This window comes from Falco biarmicus, chromosome 4, assembly GCF_023638135.1.
Source record: "Falco biarmicus isolate bFalBia1 chromosome 4, bFalBia1.pri, whole genome shotgun sequence".
Lineage (NCBI taxonomy): Eukaryota > Metazoa > Chordata > Aves > Falconiformes > Falconidae > Falco > Falco biarmicus.
This window is the reverse complement of record NC_079291.1, coordinates 35,417,418-35,436,602: the sequence shown is the minus strand read 5'-3', so window position 1 is coordinate 35,436,602 and position 19,185 is coordinate 35,417,418. Positions and strand designations below refer to the sequence as shown.

The 19,185-nt window shown below is 40.9% G+C and overlaps 1 protein-coding gene across 9 annotated transcripts in view; it reads left to right on the top strand.

Annotated features, from left to right (window-relative positions):
* Positions 1–19,185, top strand: part of DYNC1I1 (dynein cytoplasmic 1 intermediate chain 1) — a 194,532-nt gene that overhangs the window by 8,288 nt on the left and 167,059 nt on the right. For 4 of the 9 annotated variants that reach the window (XM_056337762.1, XM_056337765.1, XM_056337759.1 and 1 more), the window contains 3 exons: positions 7,796–7,913; positions 10,386–10,500; positions 14,330–14,471. In XM_056337762.1, coding sequence (XP_056193737.1) covers positions 7,806–7,913; positions 10,386–10,500; positions 14,330–14,471 — 365 coding nt within the window. In that variant the 5' untranslated portion in view covers positions 7,796–7,805. The remainder of the gene's footprint in view (positions 1–7,795; positions 7,914–10,385; positions 10,501–14,329; positions 14,472–19,185) is intronic. The other 5 variants (XM_056337768.1, XM_056337766.1, XM_056337764.1 and 2 more) reach the window with 3 other exon arrangements.

The following is a 19,185-nucleotide window of genomic DNA, read 5'->3' as shown; positions in this document are numbered from 1 at the left end:
GTGCAATGTTTTTAGCCTAATTACATCCTTACAAACATCAGCCACAAAGCAAAGCATGTTTTTGTTTTAAGAAATGATATCTGGGTGAGTCTTCCAGCAAAACCTGCATGTTGGCAGCATAGCTTGTACTTTGATGTGTGCCTGGCAGTTGTCATAACTGGGTTAAGCAGCAGACACTAGAGCATGCATTTTTCATGTTTGGGTATAAGGCTTTAAGTATCAGTTTGCTGGCTAGATATCACTCAGGTTATTTCGGAAGGGGGGTAGAAAAGTCAGAGGGGTGAGTTTTACCCCCACAGAAGGAATGGAAGTACATGTTTTAATGTCTGAAATGTTTGCAGGGTGGAGAAAATGAGTCTTTGTTCCACTTCAGGAGAGAGAGACTAGCAGACATCTTGAGGTGGAATTCTACATCAGGTCTCAGTAAGGCATTAAATATAGTCCTGGGAGGCGCTTTGGTACTGTTAGGATGAACCAGATATTTTATATAGGTTTTGAAGAAGTGGTGATATCAATGATAACAGCAGCTGTCATTGAAATCTGAGCATTATATAGGAAGTACATACAAAAGAAATTGAAATCAGAAACATGAAACGTAGAGCTCTTTTTTCTAGATAAATGACCTGTGGCTTGAGGGTTAGATTCTGTCATCTCTCACATTATTCACCTCTAAAATCTTATGAATTTATAGCTTGCATTTGGTTCTCTTTGAATGTCAGAACATTTTTTTAAGCTGTCCTGCTAGGTCCTGCACTTCCTTTCTGAAGCAACTGGGAAATTCACAGAAGATAATATGAAGTGACTAGTAAGACCAGTTAATGTGTGGGGAATGCAGAGTCAGAAAGACTCGGAATTGTCTGCTGTTCCCAGGCATATGCAGAGCCACACATGGAGCCCTGAGTTTTACTGCAGCCAAACAGTACAAGATAACAGAAACAGAAGCCAATAGAGAGGACTGACCAAGGATACCTAGAAATCTCGTATTCTACAAGATCAAAATGTTGTCAGGCGTGCAATTGGTTGTTTTGTTAAAAACATCCACTCGCAACTGGGGCACGATTTCTCAGTCAGGTCTTGAGGGAATACAAATCGGTATTGGTTGCGTCGTTAAGGATCATCTCCCAGCACCACATCTGCGATCATTGTAACTGTGCTCATTAATGCTTGTCGAGGGAAAGTCCAAGACACTTGAAAAGACCTATTTAAAGTCTTATTTTCTTTGAGGTGATACGTGCAGCCAGTTCTGTGGAACTCAATATAAAGGGAGCATAGTTGGTGTGAGATGTGCAGCAGCTTTTCTAGTGACCTATTAGTATGTAGTATTTAGAGTCATTTTAATCCTAGATGCAATGTCATGTGTTTCTCACTTATCTCCAGTGAGTTGTTGCCAGCAGCTTGTTCTCTTCACCCCTGATGGCTCTTCCATGGAACTATGCTTGTTGGAATTGAAAAGATCGTGGTCAATGTAAGAGGCTAAGGGGACACGAGAGAATGGGATGGTGAGAAGGTGATGCTTCATTGACACTGCCTGGTGCCGGAAGAATGGGCAGGAGCAGAGCTTTGCTCATACACTGCTTTGTGGGGGCCCTATAATTCTGCTGTAGCTGAGTTCATTTTGTAGAAGGGTCATTATGAAAGAAAAAGTGAAAAGATTAAATGGTAATAGTTTGTAAGGGATGTACAACTGAGTAGTTGTGGGTATGTATCTTACACCCTGTCAGCCTCAAAATAAATAGGCTAGAGATGCACTGACCTGTTGCATAGCAACCAGGAGGAAGCACAGAACCAAATCTCTGAACGATGTGATTTGTAAACCTTTACAGAACAAAGTACAAGACCTTTGCCCATCTGCTAGAAGTGTTCAGAGACTGAAGGATAAAAATGGTACATTCCCTGAAATCTGACTTAACAACCATTTTTATTTATAGATAAATACGCAGATGCAGTGTAAAAAGTCTGACTGTTCTGCCTCAAGGTTATGTAGAAAAAAATACTTAGTCTCTCCAATTTTATTTAGTGTTTCCTAGGATTCATCACACAGGAGATTCCTTAAAATATTGCAGATCCTAAGTTTTTGCATCTGCAAATATTTGCCCATTGTTGCAATCTTGTAAACATTGATAAGCCAATTTAGCAAAAGTATTTACAATATTCAACTGAAGTAAAGTACAAATTCTGATGCATGATGGAAAGAAGTACTCATGTTTACTTAAAAATTGCTGTCAAGGAGATGATTCTATCCCCTCTTGCCCATTTGAAGTGTGTTTCAAACATTATTTTCAAATTAATACCATGAATTAGAATGCATTTATGCTAGGGTAACAGCTCCCTCTGCTTTCTTGCAGACCAAAGATATTTATCTGCTTTGTACAATTTCATACTTTGTATGGACACTTTACACTTGTAAAAGTCATAGGTATATCCCATGGGAATTTTTTCTGTTGTAAGAATGCATATTACTAGCTGTCGGAAATGGGTTAGTTTGTACAACATAGAGACAAATGTGGTACATAATAGAAATAAATTGGTTTTTTTCCAGTATAAAACCCCATATGTAATAGTTTCAATAGTAATAGTACTCTCACTCTGTAAGCCTATTCTTTAAAACAAAAAAATCACTGAGTAATGTATTTTATTGTATAGCATCATTTGCCTTTCAAACTAAAGATGTTTTGCAAGTTTGGACTCAAGAGTAACTGGCTTTTTGTGAAGGCATATGAATAATACATGTACAGCATCTACAAGTATTAGATACTGCCTATTTATTTTATAAAAGTGTATTAATGAATCAATTTTTTCTAATTAGTTATATAAGATGACTAATGCCATATGTAACAGTATTTAATGAACCCCTTTGGTGATTGCAATGGGGATAATAGAAAGTACAACATAGGAAGTCACAAAACAGGAAAGACTTTGAGGCTTATGAAGTGATGAATACAGTTCTACTCCAGTGCAGCCTACTGAATGAACAGCATGCAAAAATCCCTCAAACAGCAAAAAGCAATATAATTTGTAGGTTTTTTTATCTCCTACCAGATTTGGAAACTCAGATTTTCTTTTAGGTGGGCTCAGTGATAACATACAGACAAGATGCTATTCAAGCTTAAAGAGGAGAGAGAGATCTTATTTTCTTTTTCTACTTATAAAAATATGCCCTGTTACAATTTTATTTGTCTTTGGGTTTGGTTTATTCATTATACATTGGGCACTCTGTGCTTTTTTCCTACAGTCCAAGAGACATACATGTGTTGTCACTCTTTGCATCTCTAACTCTGTGGTTTTATTACCCTGGCAAGTATCAATTTATTAGTTCTGCAGCTGTAATAAACCTTTTTAGGTGCCTGTGACTATTTCTGCTGTTAAATGCTCATATAAATGGTTTGAAAAAATACCTGCTCAAATATTGCGATACTGATCATTGATAAAGACCTTATAGCTTATTATAAAACTGTAGTAAGTCTAACTGGCTTGTACCTACAAAAGTACTTGCATGGCTTTTAAACCATTTGAGGGTAAAATGCTGTTTGCATCTCCCATGCTTTTGTGCTTACTGCTGCCATTAATGAAATGGTTGTGGGATGTTGCTGCCGGTGTGATAAGCTTAGTGGATTAGTTCCGTGTAAGTTCTGTACGGCAGAGAAGTTTGTGCAAACACCATTATTATTTTAAGATTAATGTAAATGGGCTTTCAGAGGTCTTGTTTCATACACTGACAAGCTAAAAGGAACTGCTGGGAGCAGATTAAGGGCAGGATTCTTCTCACCCAGTCCGAGACATTTACAGTGGAGATTTCTAGAACTTAACTGATGACCCAGGGCACTTCAGCATCATTGGAGAGGAACAGGTGGCTTTGGGGCAAACTTAATTTTAACTGCTTTTAGTTGTCTGCTTTAAGAAAAGTGGAATCACATCCTAGGATACCCAGACTCATTTGATTTTACCTGCATCGATGGTAAGGATAGCTTTGTATCTACATTGTGGGCATGCAGACCGAGCGAGACAGGCCCAGTAGGTGGTGAAGCCCCAGCAAGCAGTCCCTCAGAAGCCTTGCTGCTGCGTTTGCATGTGCCCAGGTGGCTGCATCCTGGTGGGTCTGGTGTGCAACCTTTGATGTGCAAGTGGAATGGGCTGTATTTCCAAGCCTAAGAAGAGACTCTGAGGCATATTTAATTGCGTATGGGGAAACCTGACATCTTGAAGTCAAACAGGCCATTTCATTAAAAGTCTTGCCAAGAGGAGCAGGCTCCTTTCTCCAGTAGGTCAAAGAAAGGAGAATTTCCTCAGAGTATTAGTAGTGCAGGCAAGTGCTCTCTGTGCAAGGTGGTTCACATCCATGTTTCCTGCTACATCTCAAGAACTTGTGCTAGCACATGAGTGGTAAGCTCTTCTGGAGTGGGAGGTCTCTCTCCTTTTAAAACTGTGTCACTTGACAGTAAAACTGGGCCAAGCAAAATAAAAATTGGTCTAAGATTATGCAGCCTTGAAGAGGGGAGCCATACACTGCTGCCCTGCTATGAGAACTACTTCTACATTTAACGCAGTGTTCAGTGTGTTTGTTCCTATGTGTTCCTCTCCTAGATAGATGATTTAATTGCTTCGCTACGAAATGTGCTCCTTACCATTTCCCTCTGACCACTGCCTTCTCCCAGGGTGGAGAAGATTAGGTTGCACATAAGCCTCAGGCTGTTATCTGCACCACAGTGGATGTTAGAAGTAAATCTTTTTTACTGTTTACCTTTATCTCTCTTGGTGTGGCGTGCCCTTTGGCACTCAGAATAGCAATTTTTAGAAACGTGTTCCTAGTAATGAGTACAGAGTGTTAACTCCATGGTTAATGCCAAGCAGAGTGACGAGTACGCTCGCCTCCTTGCTCACTCCTGAGCTGCTGCCATCTGAGAAAGGTGGTTACACACCTTTGGTGTTCAATTTGTGCTAAAACTGTAAATAGCCAGTTTGAAAGTTGGAAAGCTGTTTGGGGGGCTAAGGCATGACTATAATATATGCAGGATGAAAGTAACTTGAGATTAATTTCTTTCTGTAGCAGCTCTGGCAACATTCTTTGAAGGAAATTTAATCATCATCTTTGTTGTATATAAGATCTGTTTTGTTAAAAATAGGGCAAAGTTATAATAGGATTTGATTACCCTGACTAGGGCATTGTAAAGAAGGGGCCAGGCGCTAAACCGTTGGTGCTCAAATCGGGGAAAGCTAATTAGCTTCCCTGACATGAAGGGAACGAATTTTTAGAAAGCCGTTCATTGATATCCGACGAACAGCTTGAAAGGGATGCCAAACCCTCAGGGCTTCTGTCGTGAGCCTTAAAACACATTTGCATATTTTTTGCCCAGAAACAGGAGCTCGTTCTCTGTTGCCAAACTGCAGAACTAAAAGGATGCAAAACCTCTATCTAGTCTGGAGGGCTCTGAGGGGGAACTTCACAATGAGAATTCAAATGTGTGCAACAGATTAGGAAAATGACTTCAAATGGGATTTCAGCCATATCTGAGAGAGACTGACAAATCCTGAGCAGATTGGTAGGCAAAATACTACCTGCACTGCCATTAGAAAGCTTGTTTTCTTCTCCGGGCATTTCTCATGTACAAAATAGCTCACTGACGTCAACTGATCACACAGATTAATGTTGTTTAAGGTGCTAGTGTTTAGTTTGCTTGGTATCAAATGCAATTTTTCTGCCAGTTTTGATTTCTCTTTCTCAAATTGAAAATGTTATCATCATGAACAGGACCAGAGTGATGGAGGAATAAAGGAATGATGGTCCTTCGCATACAGCCAGAGCACCCAGTTTGTCAGCAGTTTAATGTCCTTCCCAGCCATACCATTTACTGGGGGTTATGGGTTGAACTGGGAGTTCCCAGGCCCTGGAAGGACTGCAACGTACCTTGCCAGGACAGGCAGCTCTGCTGAAGTGCAGAGTCTGTGACAGTGTGAGCTGGACTGGTTTAACTGCTGCTGGTGGGCCTGAGCTGGACGTTTGACTGGGAAATGTTAGCATCCATGGTATGGTGCACACACAGATACAGCTACACTGGCGCCTCTGGCATCCCTCACGCTGCTTTTATGCCTGCCATTTTCACTGATCTGTTTCCTCTTCTGATTCTGAATATTGTTCTTTTATTTAATTAAAGTACTTGTGAAGACAACAAAGCATTTAGGGCCAAGATTGCATTTAATGTGCAGGTGATGTTTGGTTGACAATATGCTCGATATCATAGGCTAATTATGCTTTTATCATTTTTAAGAGGAAGCCGCTGATTGCAGAGGAATTAATGATGGGTGAAACTGCCATATAATTTTTAGCATATAAATTTACTCTCTGGTCATCCACCCACCCAGGCAGTGTTGTGGGTGGAGTTCTCATTATATTAATGGAGAGCTGCCATTTAGATTTCCCCTGCATCAAGCAAACAATAAACTTCCATTGCGTATACATGGCAGTGCCATTGATCTGATCGATTTTGGGTTGCAGTGGTGGAAGTTATCAGTGATGTGTGAATAAATAGAAAAGGGACAGTTAATTCTTTCCGTGAATGTCTATATTAGTCAGGACTGTCTGAAATAAAGTGCTAATAAGAAAATCAGTATTGATACAGTTAGATGACAGCTCATAATGATTATGGTGTTACAAAATAAATAAATTATCTGTGACTTAATTTATGGATTTGGGCAACACCGGCAGGGTTTTAAAACTGTGGGAAAAGTTTGGTATCCTATGTTCTTGAGAGATCTGGCTCTATTTCTGTATGATGTGACTTTGCATCTCTTTACCCTTCATTTTCAAGACTCGTGTAACAGCAGCATAGGTTGAAAGTGAGATTTAAAGTGCCAGCAGTGTACATGTCTTCATATCACTGTCCTCCAGAGAACTGACTTTAAGACTAAGTGGTGAAGGAGGTCTTTCAGTAGCTGAGAAGAAATGCTTTTGCCAAGTTTGTGTGATTGGAGTCAAACCAGGAACATTAGACATGTCTCCTGCCTCTTGGAAAGGTGATCTGAGCACGAGACTGTTGGCAGGGCAATGTGCTGCTTTGTTAAAGAGAAGCTCAGCTTTGCTGGGTTGCCTGGTTGTGTGTACAGCTTTTGGGGGGAATAGCCCAGCTTTCCCTGCAAAAGGTGGAGGAGATTCTCATGCAGGATAGCCTGTAGCTTGGTGAGAGTTCTCCCTGGAGGGGTGAATGTGTGAAGGATATTGAGACTGAGCTGGGGGTCTGCATGGGGCTATACCAGTACGACAGTGGGGACCCTGGGATGGCAGCCATTCGAGGCACCTGCCAAAGTAAAAGCTATCATATTTCCAATTTTTGGGAGTAAAATTATTACTTGTCTAAGATGGGTGGGGCTGTTTGGGACAGATTTTGTTCTCGTACTTAAAATTGAAATCCATTCGTGGATCTGGGACTCAGTCCGGCAGAGCTGCCGAAGCTGCTGAAAATGAAAAGGACATTAGTTTCAGTGTGTAAAACCATTAGAGCATTATTTTGAACAGCAGGCTAAAATGTGTTTGCTTCGTGAAGGTAGTTTTCTAAGGAAGGTCCTTTGAAAATATATTCAATATTCAGTGATTTTTCTGGTCTAATTTCAAGAAATAAAAATTGTGAAACAAACGTCCTGCTGTCTACAATGTCAGTATAATCCAAGGGCCAGCATTTATATAGAAATATATTTGTAGAAATATTAGAAGCACTGTTTTTGATATAATTCAGTATCTTTTTTCAGTAAATAGGGAAAACATTTAATTCTGGTTTCAACTTGGTTTCCATAAATCTTTTTCCAGCAGAGTCAAGATGTCAGACAAAAGTGATTTAAAAGCAGAACTTGAGCGCAAAAAGCAGCGTTTGGCTCAGATAAGAGAAGAAAAGAAACGGAAGGAGGAAGAAAGGAAGAAGAAAGAGGTAAATATGCAAAAATGCCTTTTAGATAGCTCATACTTGCAGAAAGGGCTTGCTGAGGTTTTGACATCTCAGTATTGTATACCCCTAGGTATCTGTCATGTGGAATGAGATTCTCAAACTCACATCAATCTGACCTTAAAATCAAAATGCTTATTTTTAGTCAAGAAAGTTGGGGTGAAGGAATTGCTTTTCAAACCAACGCACTGTCAGATGACAACAGTTTAGACAACATGATGTGTATGTGTGTGTAGAAAGAAAAATTGGTTTGCCACAATGCTTTTTCCTGGGCTCTCCTTCAATGGAAAGGGAGTGGAGAGCGGGGGAAAGACAGAAAGAGGGCTCACATTTTTTTCAAGCCATTACAATCTAAATATGTATTTTTGTACTCCGAAGACTAGTTTGATTACTAGCTAAGGTAACAGATTTACAATTATTATTCTCCAGTAAAGTAAAACATAATTGCAATTGCATTTTCATCTGCTGGCATGGGTGCATCTTTCAGTTCTGTTAAAATTTGATTGACATATTAGTTTATTTGTCCTTGACAATATGCATTAGGTTTTTCATTAAGGGGTTTGTACTTCATTTTATTCAGTCACTTAGCGGAATAGAGGTGAGAATTGACAGGGAGTGGATATTCATTTTCATGCAAAGTCAGAGAAGCATTAAGTGATTATGTTTCCTTTCCTTCAAATGTCAACACTTACTATAGTTTAAAGCACCTGTTATCCTTTACTAATAACTGGTTTCCTTTTAAACTGACACTTTAATATTGTACATGAATTTCATGGAATTACTGTGGAAATGTGATGTGATCCAAGAAATCAGCATTCCAATGTTCTCTGTTTTAATCTTGTTTCATTTGAGCCATTTTTGTGCAATTACCAGCATGCACTACCCACCCACACACACCCCACCCCCCAAGTGAGGCTCCTGGAGTCACTAGGGGAGTCCTCTGTAAGCAGAACTTTAAATGTTGACATTTTCAGTGTTCATTACTAGCCTGTTAATGAATTAGAGGGAAGGGAGCCAAGCTAATGACTTGAGGAAGCTATTAAGTCCTTTCCTTTGTCCCCTGGCTCTGATTTTATGCCTCGTGGAGATCTTGTGGTGTTTGGAACTTTCCATTGGCCCTGATAACCAGATCCAGCTCGGGACACCCAGCTCTGCAGATTATGCTGCGGTGCCTAACTGTGGTGCCGTAAATGGGGAGCACTGGGATGCCTGATGGCCTCCGGGAGTGAGATCTAACATTCACGTAGGTGCTTAGCCACACACACTGGTGTAAAGAGTTGTCTACAGCCCTACGTACTGTGAGATACTTCAGGCTAGCTCATGGGAAGAGCTGAGCACAGGGATATGCCTGAACTTTGGCTGTAAAAGCAATGTTCTTCTGCATCCTGCCTGGGTCCAAACTGGCGAACATGGAGATACTTCCGAACTTCAAGGTTTTCTGTTGTGCCAGCACCAACATCAACACCAGGCTGAGGTGCTGTGGCAGTCTTCTTTGATGCACTGTCTGGTTTCAGCAGAAGGGGAAACCTCTCTGTGTGAAGGCTAGATAGGGTCAGCTGATTTAGTTTCAGCCTTAGGTCCGAAATATAGAGGTAGATGGCTCCAGACATTCTCTATAAGAACTGTGCTGGCATTGCTGTGTTTAAGACATGACAAAATGATAGACATGACCACTTACATTTTGTTTTACTTGCATTACTGATTACTGCAATGGACTACAAAGTGGGACATGGGTTCAGTTCCCTCATCTGCTTGGGAGAAGGGCTGCAAGCTGGTTTTTTTCAGTGGAGTGCTCTAACCACTAGGCTGGGGTATTGATGTTTTCCTTTCACCCTACTAAACTGGGGAATGATGAGCCAAATATAAGGGATTTGGGATAATGCAGATGTTGATGCTCCTCCTCTTTCTAGGTCTCAGTAGACCAGAGGAGGAGGAGGCTGATGTGTAGAAGCTCCAAGGAGCTATAGATACCTAAGCAAAGAAGGAACAGTCTTGTGGACCATTAGTTTTGGCTGTTGGTGCCCAGTGCTGCCAAAATTCTAGACACATTAGTCCTTTCCTTTGTTCCTGTTAGATGTTGAAGTTTACGAGAAAGGATTTTTATTGCCAACAAGTGCTTGGGACGAAATGTATAGGTCCTTAAGCCACATCACTGAAGTCCAATGGAGTTTCATTCCTTGATCCTGGAGGAAGTAGGAAGGGACCGTTTTTATTCAGGGTAATGTTACCTATTATTTTATGGATAGCTTTTGAATTAGCTAAATAAGTTGCATCTGATGAGAGGCAGAAGATATCCATCAGTGTGCTGTAAGACCTCCTTGCAAAGTTCAGTTTTCCCATGTATCTAAGTAAATTTCAAAGTGTACCTAAGCGGTGGTGCATATAAATACTTTCCATACATGTAATTGCTAGAGCTGATTATATGTGGATGAAACTTCTCTGTTTGTTTTAAATCAGGCTGATCTACAGCAAAAAAAGGAGCCAGCTCAGGAAGATTCTGACCTAGACCGCAAAAGAAGAGAGACAGAAGCTTTGTTACAGAGCATTGGTATATCCCCAGAACCACCTCTAGGTATTTGAGAGAAGCACACTGTAAAGCATTCAGCTCTGCCACAAATGTGTTCTTTCTATTAAAGCATGCTTGGCTTTTTTGATTTTTGGCTGTATTAGTGAAGTGAACTCTTCTGTTTGAATGCCTGCCATACCATTCACATATACCAGCTCATGGCATTTTGAGTACCCGTCATTGCCAAAAACATCTGTTTCATTTCTCCAGGAAATTCTTGTGAACATAATGCAGGTTGGGTTTGCATAGCAGCAGTGATTTCTTTTCTGATGGACTGTTTTATCTTTTCTCACATCTCTCTGATGACCCACAAAATATTATTACAAATGCTGTACTTCATTAGCCCCAAGTTTTGTTTCAAAAATTCAGATTAAGCATTTGCTAAGGAAGGAGGAGCGAGGAGTGGGTTCTCCTATTGATTTTCTTTTAAAATCAAGCAAAACTGGAGAGGGAAAATAAAAAGACAAATCACAATTAGCAAAAAGCTTATCATCGGATCATTATTTTAGATTTTAGCTCTGGTTTCATGAGCTCAGCCTCTGTTTTGGTTTTGATGTTTCAGTTCTAGAATCTGAAGTCCTCGATTTAAAAATACATGTGGCAAAGTTTATGGTATCTGAATATTGGTTACCTTGCTTAAGTTCTGTCTCACTTATTGGGTGGCCCTAAAATTTCCTTTCCTTCCCTTCCTTCCCTTCTTCCTTTCCTTCCCTTCCTTCCCTTCTTCCTTTCCTTCCCTTCCTTCCCTTCTTCCTTCCCTTCTTCCTTTCCTTCCCTTCTTCCTTCCCTTCTTCCTTCCCTTCTTCCTTCCCTTCTTCCTTCCCTTCTTCCTTCCCTTCTTCCTTCCCTTCTTCCTTCCCTTCTTCCTTCCCTTCTTCCTTCCCTTCTTCCTTCCCTTCTTCCTTCCCTTCTTCCTTCCCTTCTTCCTTCCCTTCTTCCTTCCCTTCTTCCTTCCCTTCTTCCTTCCCTTCTTCCTTCCCTTCTTCCTTCCCTTCTTCCTTCCCTTCTTCCTTCCCTTCTTCCTTCCCTTCTTCCTTCCCTTCTTCCTTCCCTTCTTCCTTCCCTTCTTCCTTCCCTTCTTCCTTCCCTTCTTCCTTCCCTTCTTCCTTCCCTTCTTCCTTCCCTTCTTCCTTCCCTTCTTCCTTCCCTTCTTCCTTCCCTTCTTCCTTCCCTTCTTCCTTCCCTTCTTCCTTCCCTTCTTCCTTCCCTTCTTCCTTCCCTTCTTCCTTCCCTTCTTCCTTCCCTTCTTCCTTCCCTTCTTCCTTCCCTTCTTCCTTCCCTTCTTCCTTCCCTTCTTCCTTCCCTTCTTCCTTCCCTTCTTCCTTCCCTTCTTCCTTCCCTTCTTCCTTCCCTTCTTCCTTCCCTTCTTCCTTCCCTTCTTCCTTCCCTTCTTCCTTCCCTTCTTCCTTCCCTTCTTCCTTCCCTTCTTCCTTCCCTTCTTCCTTCCCTTCTTCCTTCCCTTCTTCCTTCCCTTCTTCCTTCCCTTCTTCCTTCCCTTCTTCCTTCCCTTCTTCCTTCCCTTCTTCCTTCCCTTCTTCCTTCCCTTCTTCCTTCCCTTCTTCCTTCCCTTCTTCCTTCCCTTCTTCCTTCCCTTCTTCCTTCCCTTCTTCCTTCCCTTCTTCCTTCCCTTCTTCCTTCCCTTCTTCCTTCCCTTCTTCCTTCCCTTCTTCCTTCCCTTCTTCCTTCCCTTCTTCCTTCCCTTCTTCCTTCCCTTCTTCCTTCCCTTCTTCCTTCCCTTCTTCCTTCCCTTCTTCCTTCCCTTCTTCCTTCCCTTCTTCCTTCCCTTCTTCCTTCCCTTCTTCCTTCCCTTCTTCCTTCCCTTCTTCCTTCCCTTCTTCCTTCCCTTCTTCCTTCCCTTCTTCCTTCCCTTCTTCCTTCCCTTCTTCCTTCCCTTCCTTCCTTCCCTTCCTTCCTTCCCTTCTTCCTTCCCTTCCTTCCTTTCCTCTCACTGTTGTAGCTGAAATATTGGCCCCTCTGGAGATATCAAGCCCTGTCATTGAATTCATTGGGGCTGAATCTAGATTTTACCCCTAGATATTCTTGCTCTGTGATATTTAGGGAAAACTCCAAATTTGACAAAATGCTGAAACGTTGATTTAGGAAAGCACCCTATACACATGCTTGGGTGCATATGCAAGTAGATTGTGCCATTCTGAATGGGGATTTCAATTCATAACTTACATCAAGCAACATTTATTAAGAAAACTTAACTATTTTTATAATTTATGATATAGTGACTGAAGCTTTTAAATACAACTTCAGAAGAACTGTCTGAAAAGTAGCAGTTAGGTTATTTTTATTTATCATAAAATATGCTTTGTAAATTGTATTGTGGTACTATAAAATCACATACATTTTTAATGTTCTGGCATTTTAAATACTAATTTTTAATCTAAAAATGAGGATATATTTCCTTATTATATTAGCTAAACACATATATTCATGTAGCAAATTATCATATCTTAGCTCTTTTGTATTTGATACTGTCAAAACAAAGTGAAAATATTTACATATAAGATGATTCATTTTGGCTAAACAATGGTATTTCGTCCTCTCTCATTCCCCATATATACACTCACAATTAATATACAAAGGAGGGTTTAATTCTGCCTTCACATACATGATACCCAGATCCCACTGTGAATGTGGAATATATAAACAACTGTGACATACCTGTAACCTGCCAAAGGGCTGTCACGAAGATGAATTCACTTTTCATGCTGCAGTCATTTCTGTGATGGTCTGTAGAGACAGTCTGCATGAAATGTTTGACCACATGGAAAATCCAAATCTCTTGACAGGTCTGTCATTATACATTATGGAGCATAACAAAATAGTTTAAAGTTTTATTCTGTTAAAACTACAAAAGGAAATGCACATGATTTAAACCAAATGGGAAACTTCACTCTTGCATTAAAACCCCTTTTTGTGTTTTATTCAATGTGGCTGCTTTGAAGAATATTTGCATTAAATCTTCACTGGAGCCATCTCTGCATTTTAAATGTTTTTGAGAAACCATTTTAAAAGAAATCAGGATATTTTTCCTTTTTTATTTATTATTTTCCTTGCTGAAGAGCTTTAACTCGGGCTGACCTTGAGCTATGAACTTCCTTTCCTGTTTCAGGAAAAAAAACTGCCTTTGCATGAAATATGCTTCAAAAGCCCTGGCAAGCCAAAAAGAAAATCATTTCTAGAGCTTGGGCAAATGGTATCATAAACCAAGGGAAACTTCGCCTTGCATGTTGAAATCATGTCCCACCCAAAACGGAAATTTTATATGACCTAAATTACTTAAGAAAACATGGTCACTAAGCAAACTAATGTGTATTCTCACCATCTTTGGGAAATGATTTTAACTTAGCTGGATTTTCTTATTTAGCTTTTATTTTTGATGTCATTTCCACACTGCAGCCTTAGACCATATCTAGTGGACACTGGCTTTTGATTTAAATTCAGAATTTTGAAAGTATGCTTGTTCTATTGCCTACATGAATTTACCAGAAGAGTTCACTTAGTTTTTGATGAGGTGAGCCCCTGATACTTCTTCATACCTTTAAAATCTTCTGCAAGTCAACTTGAAACTATACTGAAGAAAACACATCTATTTTATTTCCACAGATGTCTCCTTTAGCTTTAGATTCCCATTGGGCTTTCAGTCCTGTCTAAGTTCATGTCAGTTTTAACACTTCCAAAAGACTTAAAATTCACTTGACTCTCTTCCTTTTCTTTTTCTGTCCTTCCTTATTTGCTTTCACCATTTCAAACTCTCCTACTCATTCATCCACTATCATTTTGGTCCATTGGTTTTGATTTGTCTGACACTGCTCTTCATCAGTGCAGTCGCTGCATGTGTTAACATGGGATACCTGTTATTTTCATTATTTAGTCCCAACCCCTATGTCTCCCTCTTCGAAATCAGTGAGCACACCCAGTGATGCAGGCAGCCAGGACTCAGGAGATCTGGGACCCATAGGAAGGTAAGACACAGAGTCAATAGTGTTGAATAAATGTTGGGGTTTTTTCCACTTTGCTCTAACTTCTACATTTTTACCTTTGCTTCTGTAAATGAGAATGTGCTGTATCTAATGTGGACTTTTGTTCCTGCATTTTCCACTATGCGTTACCATCCAGTAAGACTGGTCTCAGATGTGGGATAAATAAAGGTATGCAGCAAGCAGATCTTAAGCTATGAGCCCCAAACCTCATATTGGAAGCAAGAGCTGAATTTACACTTCTAAAATGGTCCACTGAAAGCTGTCATTCTGTGTGGAAATACACTAAAAACAGGGGGAAGTGCCCAGTGGTAGAAGCTTTTACTCATGTGAGTTATATTTTCTCACCTGACTAGTCCCCTTTGAAGTCCTCCCAGGTGTAATGCCAGGCTGCTTCAGGTTCTTGCATGGCTGCTCATCACAGTGCAGGGAAAAGCTTGTACCAAAACAGGCTGAAACACCCTGGGACCCACTGGCAATTCCGCATTGGAAACTGGATATCGGAGAGTTTCATGCAGAATGGGAGGGCAGCAGCTCTTTTCCTGTTGGAAAGCGGTGGTGGGGCGTGTGTAAGGGGTGAGCACAAGAACAATCTTCTTATCTTTTTTTATACGGCTGAAATAGGAAATGAAGTGGCAAACACAATTCCTACTCTGGAGTAGAAAAGAAAGGAGGAGGATGCTGGTAAAGGAGCATATTTTCAAGAGGTGAAGCAACTATACTGTATATTTTGAGAAATGTAAAACACGGGTCTTAATGGCTCTTTTTGTATCACAATAATACAACATAAAGCTGAGCTGCCAACTCACCCAAATCTGTGAGCCAAGACTCTGCTAATGGCTTGAAAACACAGTGACTGCTCTTTGCAGTTAGCAGTGCTCAGGAGCAGACACTGTATCTCTACAGACATAAACAGTAATGTGACAGAGCTTTGGGTCACCAGATTTCATACCACACCATCCTTCTGCTTAGAAAAATCACACTTCTGTAAGCTGAAAGCGTGTTGTGTCCCTCTTCAGCCGGGTGCAGACACTGCCCGTTGTGATAGGTTGCACAGCTGCTGCTGAAATCTCCTCAGCCCTTCTCCCAGGTCTGCCCTCGTGACAAAATGGAGATTGTCAAGCAGAAAAGCCTTAGTCTGTATGATAGCAGTTCAAAACACAGAAAATAGTGTAATGGTACATTCATAAATAAATGCAGTAAACTTCAGCAAATTGAAGTATTGTATAAAAAAAATAAAATGAATTATAGACTGCTGTTCAGGATAAAGTTTTTTTCTGCAGTCCTACATGAAGCTATGACAATGCTGGCTAGAGACTTCTGAGTTCCTGGCTTTCTTCTAAACCTTAATGGTGGAACTTTTTTACTGTTAAGGTAGTGAAAAGCCCTTGGAAGAATTTATTTGCTGTGACCTATGCTAGCACTTCGGCTCCTTGTCAGCAACAAGCAATGAAAGCACACGATCACATGTCCTTACAGAGGAGAATGGAGTTTGTTGTCTTCAAAGCTCACGACATACTGCAGTGTGGGGTTTCATTTTGGATCTATTTGCTGGCTTTTTGTGGCCATGCCACGAATTCAGTGGGAATCCCAAGACCTTGTTTGTAGTCCACCAGTTTGCTTGCCATCCTCTCTGGTATTGAAAGGGCTGTGTTGCGTGCCAGGAAGGTCACTTGCAGATGTTTGCCTGGAATGACTGGTTTGCTGTAATGGAAGTTCAATAGTGTCTGATCCAGGCCCTGGGGAATCTCTGTAACCTGTGGATAGTATTGGGTGGCAATTTGTTAAATTAGTTTATCTCAGGGTGTAGTGTGTGTTTGTGTGAACCAGCGCACTCAAGCTTGAATGTGTGATGATAGAGCAGTCGAACTTGGAGAGATGTTGGTAGACCTGTCATCACAGTGACTAAACAAGATGAAACCACCTCAGCTGTCTGCAGTCTAAGAGATGCCTAGACCATATTTCTGACTTATTTTGACTTGCATATATGAATGCCTGTTTATCTGTATAAGCAAGGTTATTCTAGTTCATTTTAATGTATCCTTCCATTTTGCTTTCTATGATAGAACACTTTTGCTGAATCCCCTGTCATGCCATTGTGTTTATAAGATCTTCCCCTTTTCCTCATTCTGCTACAAATTTGCTGTACAACACTAGACTGTACACAGGTGTAAGAAGAGAGCAGATTAGTTCCCAAGTTGCTAATGCCCCAGTCTCAGAGATCACAGCTTGTCTGTTGCTGCTGCTAACACTGCTGCAGAAATAATGAGCTCGCCCAAGCTGGCAGAAATCCTGCCAATTGCCAAAAAATCAATTATTGAAGTGTTCTCCAGAGGAAGGTCAGGATATTTTTAAAAAAGCAAAAAGCTGTGAAGTCATAGGTTTTGGTTCACCATAGGAGAGAGGCCCTGCTGAAAGCTTTGGAGAAAGCAAGAGATCTTTGTACGTTTCCATTTGAAGCAGCAGTTTCTGGTGCAGAACTAGATTGGATCCATACTTCTGTGAGGTGTTGGCACTTCTTGTCGTTGTCAGACTTTATCTATTGGTCCCAATATCACCAAGTGTATCTGAGGTATGTTTTGATTGGGAAGCACTTGTGAGTTGTTCCAGAAAAGTGAATGTAGTTTAGCCAGAAATCCAGGTTTCTGACAACCAGTTTTCAGGAAGGACAATTGATACATTGCAGTGTTTGAACAATGTTAGGAAGTTGTTATCCTGGAATCACAGACCTCATTCAGTCTTTGCAAGATGAAAACTAACTGGTAACATGCTCACCCAGTGTGATAGTTATATGGGGAGCAAAAGGGCTCCAGCAGGCAATGTGTAAGAGCAGTGAAGTGTTTGGCATTGAAGCCAGACAAATATAAAATCAGAAAAACTTTGTAAAAATTTAATGATGAGACAAATTAATCACTGAAGCGATTTACCTAAAGACTCTACTGGATATTCTATCACTGGAAATTGCTTATTCAGGATAATGTGCCTGCCCAACAGGCAGATAATAGGTCAAACAATAATTCTTTCAGAAAGTCATACAGCTTTATTGTTGCACAGGAAGAAAAGCTGCATGGTCACAATGGTCCCTTCTGCCATACGATTGATCTATAGACTAGTAGTGCTGCTATCCTGCAGGACCATTGTCCATTATCTTCAGCACAATAGCTAGAGCTATGCTGTCTTTTTCCAGATGCCATTAAGCTCATTAGGAGAAGGAGCAGACTATGTAATAACACCAAATTATGGAACAATTTCTGCCCTGTGCAGTGCAGATTTCTATGGGGTTTTTGCTGCTTGATCTTTAGTACCGCACTGCTATTTGTCATAGCCTTTTCACTAGGGATAACACTAAGTTTCAGGAGCATTCCAGCTTCCCCCTGAGCCATGACAGCAACTATAAGAATGCACAGCTGTTAGATGAGTAACAGAAATTGCTGTCAGTTTTCTTTGAATGCTTTCAGTTGGATAGGTGGACAGGAGAACCAAGGTGGGTTTTTTGGTGGTCTTGGAGGTCAATTCTGGGTAGGCCAGAGGCATGTTGTACTTTGATCCTGGAAGATTTTACCATAACTGTGGGCTTAATAGGTTCGTTTATGCTGCTGTTAGTTTGGCTGGTCTGAACAATTCATTAGAGCCCTGTTGTTGCACGGTGAGAAACTTGCGTATCTCCACATTGCTTTGCACATCCTGCTTCACTTTTCTGATGGCTGTGTTGCTTGTGCTACACAGGCAGGACAGGAAAATTACATCACAGCCTGAGCAGGTACCTGTCTCTCGATAGCTAGGTTATTAGGTCACAGGGCTTTCTGTTACGATTGTTCAGACAGGACTCGTTTTCCACAAGACAGTGTTGCAGGATCCCATGAAGATTCTCCTTGGAACGGAGTATGCTTGGCTCTTTCAGGATAAGCATTTTCTTTTGTTTAGTGTTTTGTAAGCATTTTGTTGATACCCAGTGTCCTATTTCTGACGGTCAGCTTATACAGACGCGCACAACTGAAATGTAGATTTCAGCTAACTAGGTTTGAGTAAATGTTGTGAAGAAAGGGGCTAAGGTAAAGGTATTTGCCAAGACCTCCTGTGCTGTAGCATGGTGTGAAACACAAATTTGAGTCTTTGGGGCTATTAATATGAAGCTTCTTCATAATAACTATATGCATTTCAGCCTTCCCTAGCAGATACCCTGAACTTTTGCTACCTTAGTTTGCCAGAGAGGATGCTAGCTATTATAGTACCACTGTCATGAAACAGTGCCCACTGAGAAGCATATTTTACTGCTCAACATGCCTTAGACTTTCATAAATCTCACCTTCTCAGCACTCACAGCCATGCACTGCACGATTGTGTCATCTGTGGGAGTACAAAAAGACAAACCCTGCAGAGTGCTTCAGAACCAGGCAGTGTAACACCGGGTCATGTGGGCTGAGGAGAAAAGTGCTGGAAAAGAGAGCTTTTCCATTAGAGCACTGGAAAAGCCCCAGTACCCTGTCACAGGCAGAGCCAGTGCACTAGGGTCAGCCTGTGCTTTGCATGCCAGCTCAACATAAGATAGCAGTAATCTGTCTGTGCTGGAAGGATGCGCTCCTTCCAGCTGAGTAGCTTTCATGTGCTAATACTAGCCTGCATTGGTATGTATTCTTTTATTACCCACAGGCTGCCCGTGTGTTCACCCTGGTGAATTGCACGCTTGGAGGAGTTCCAT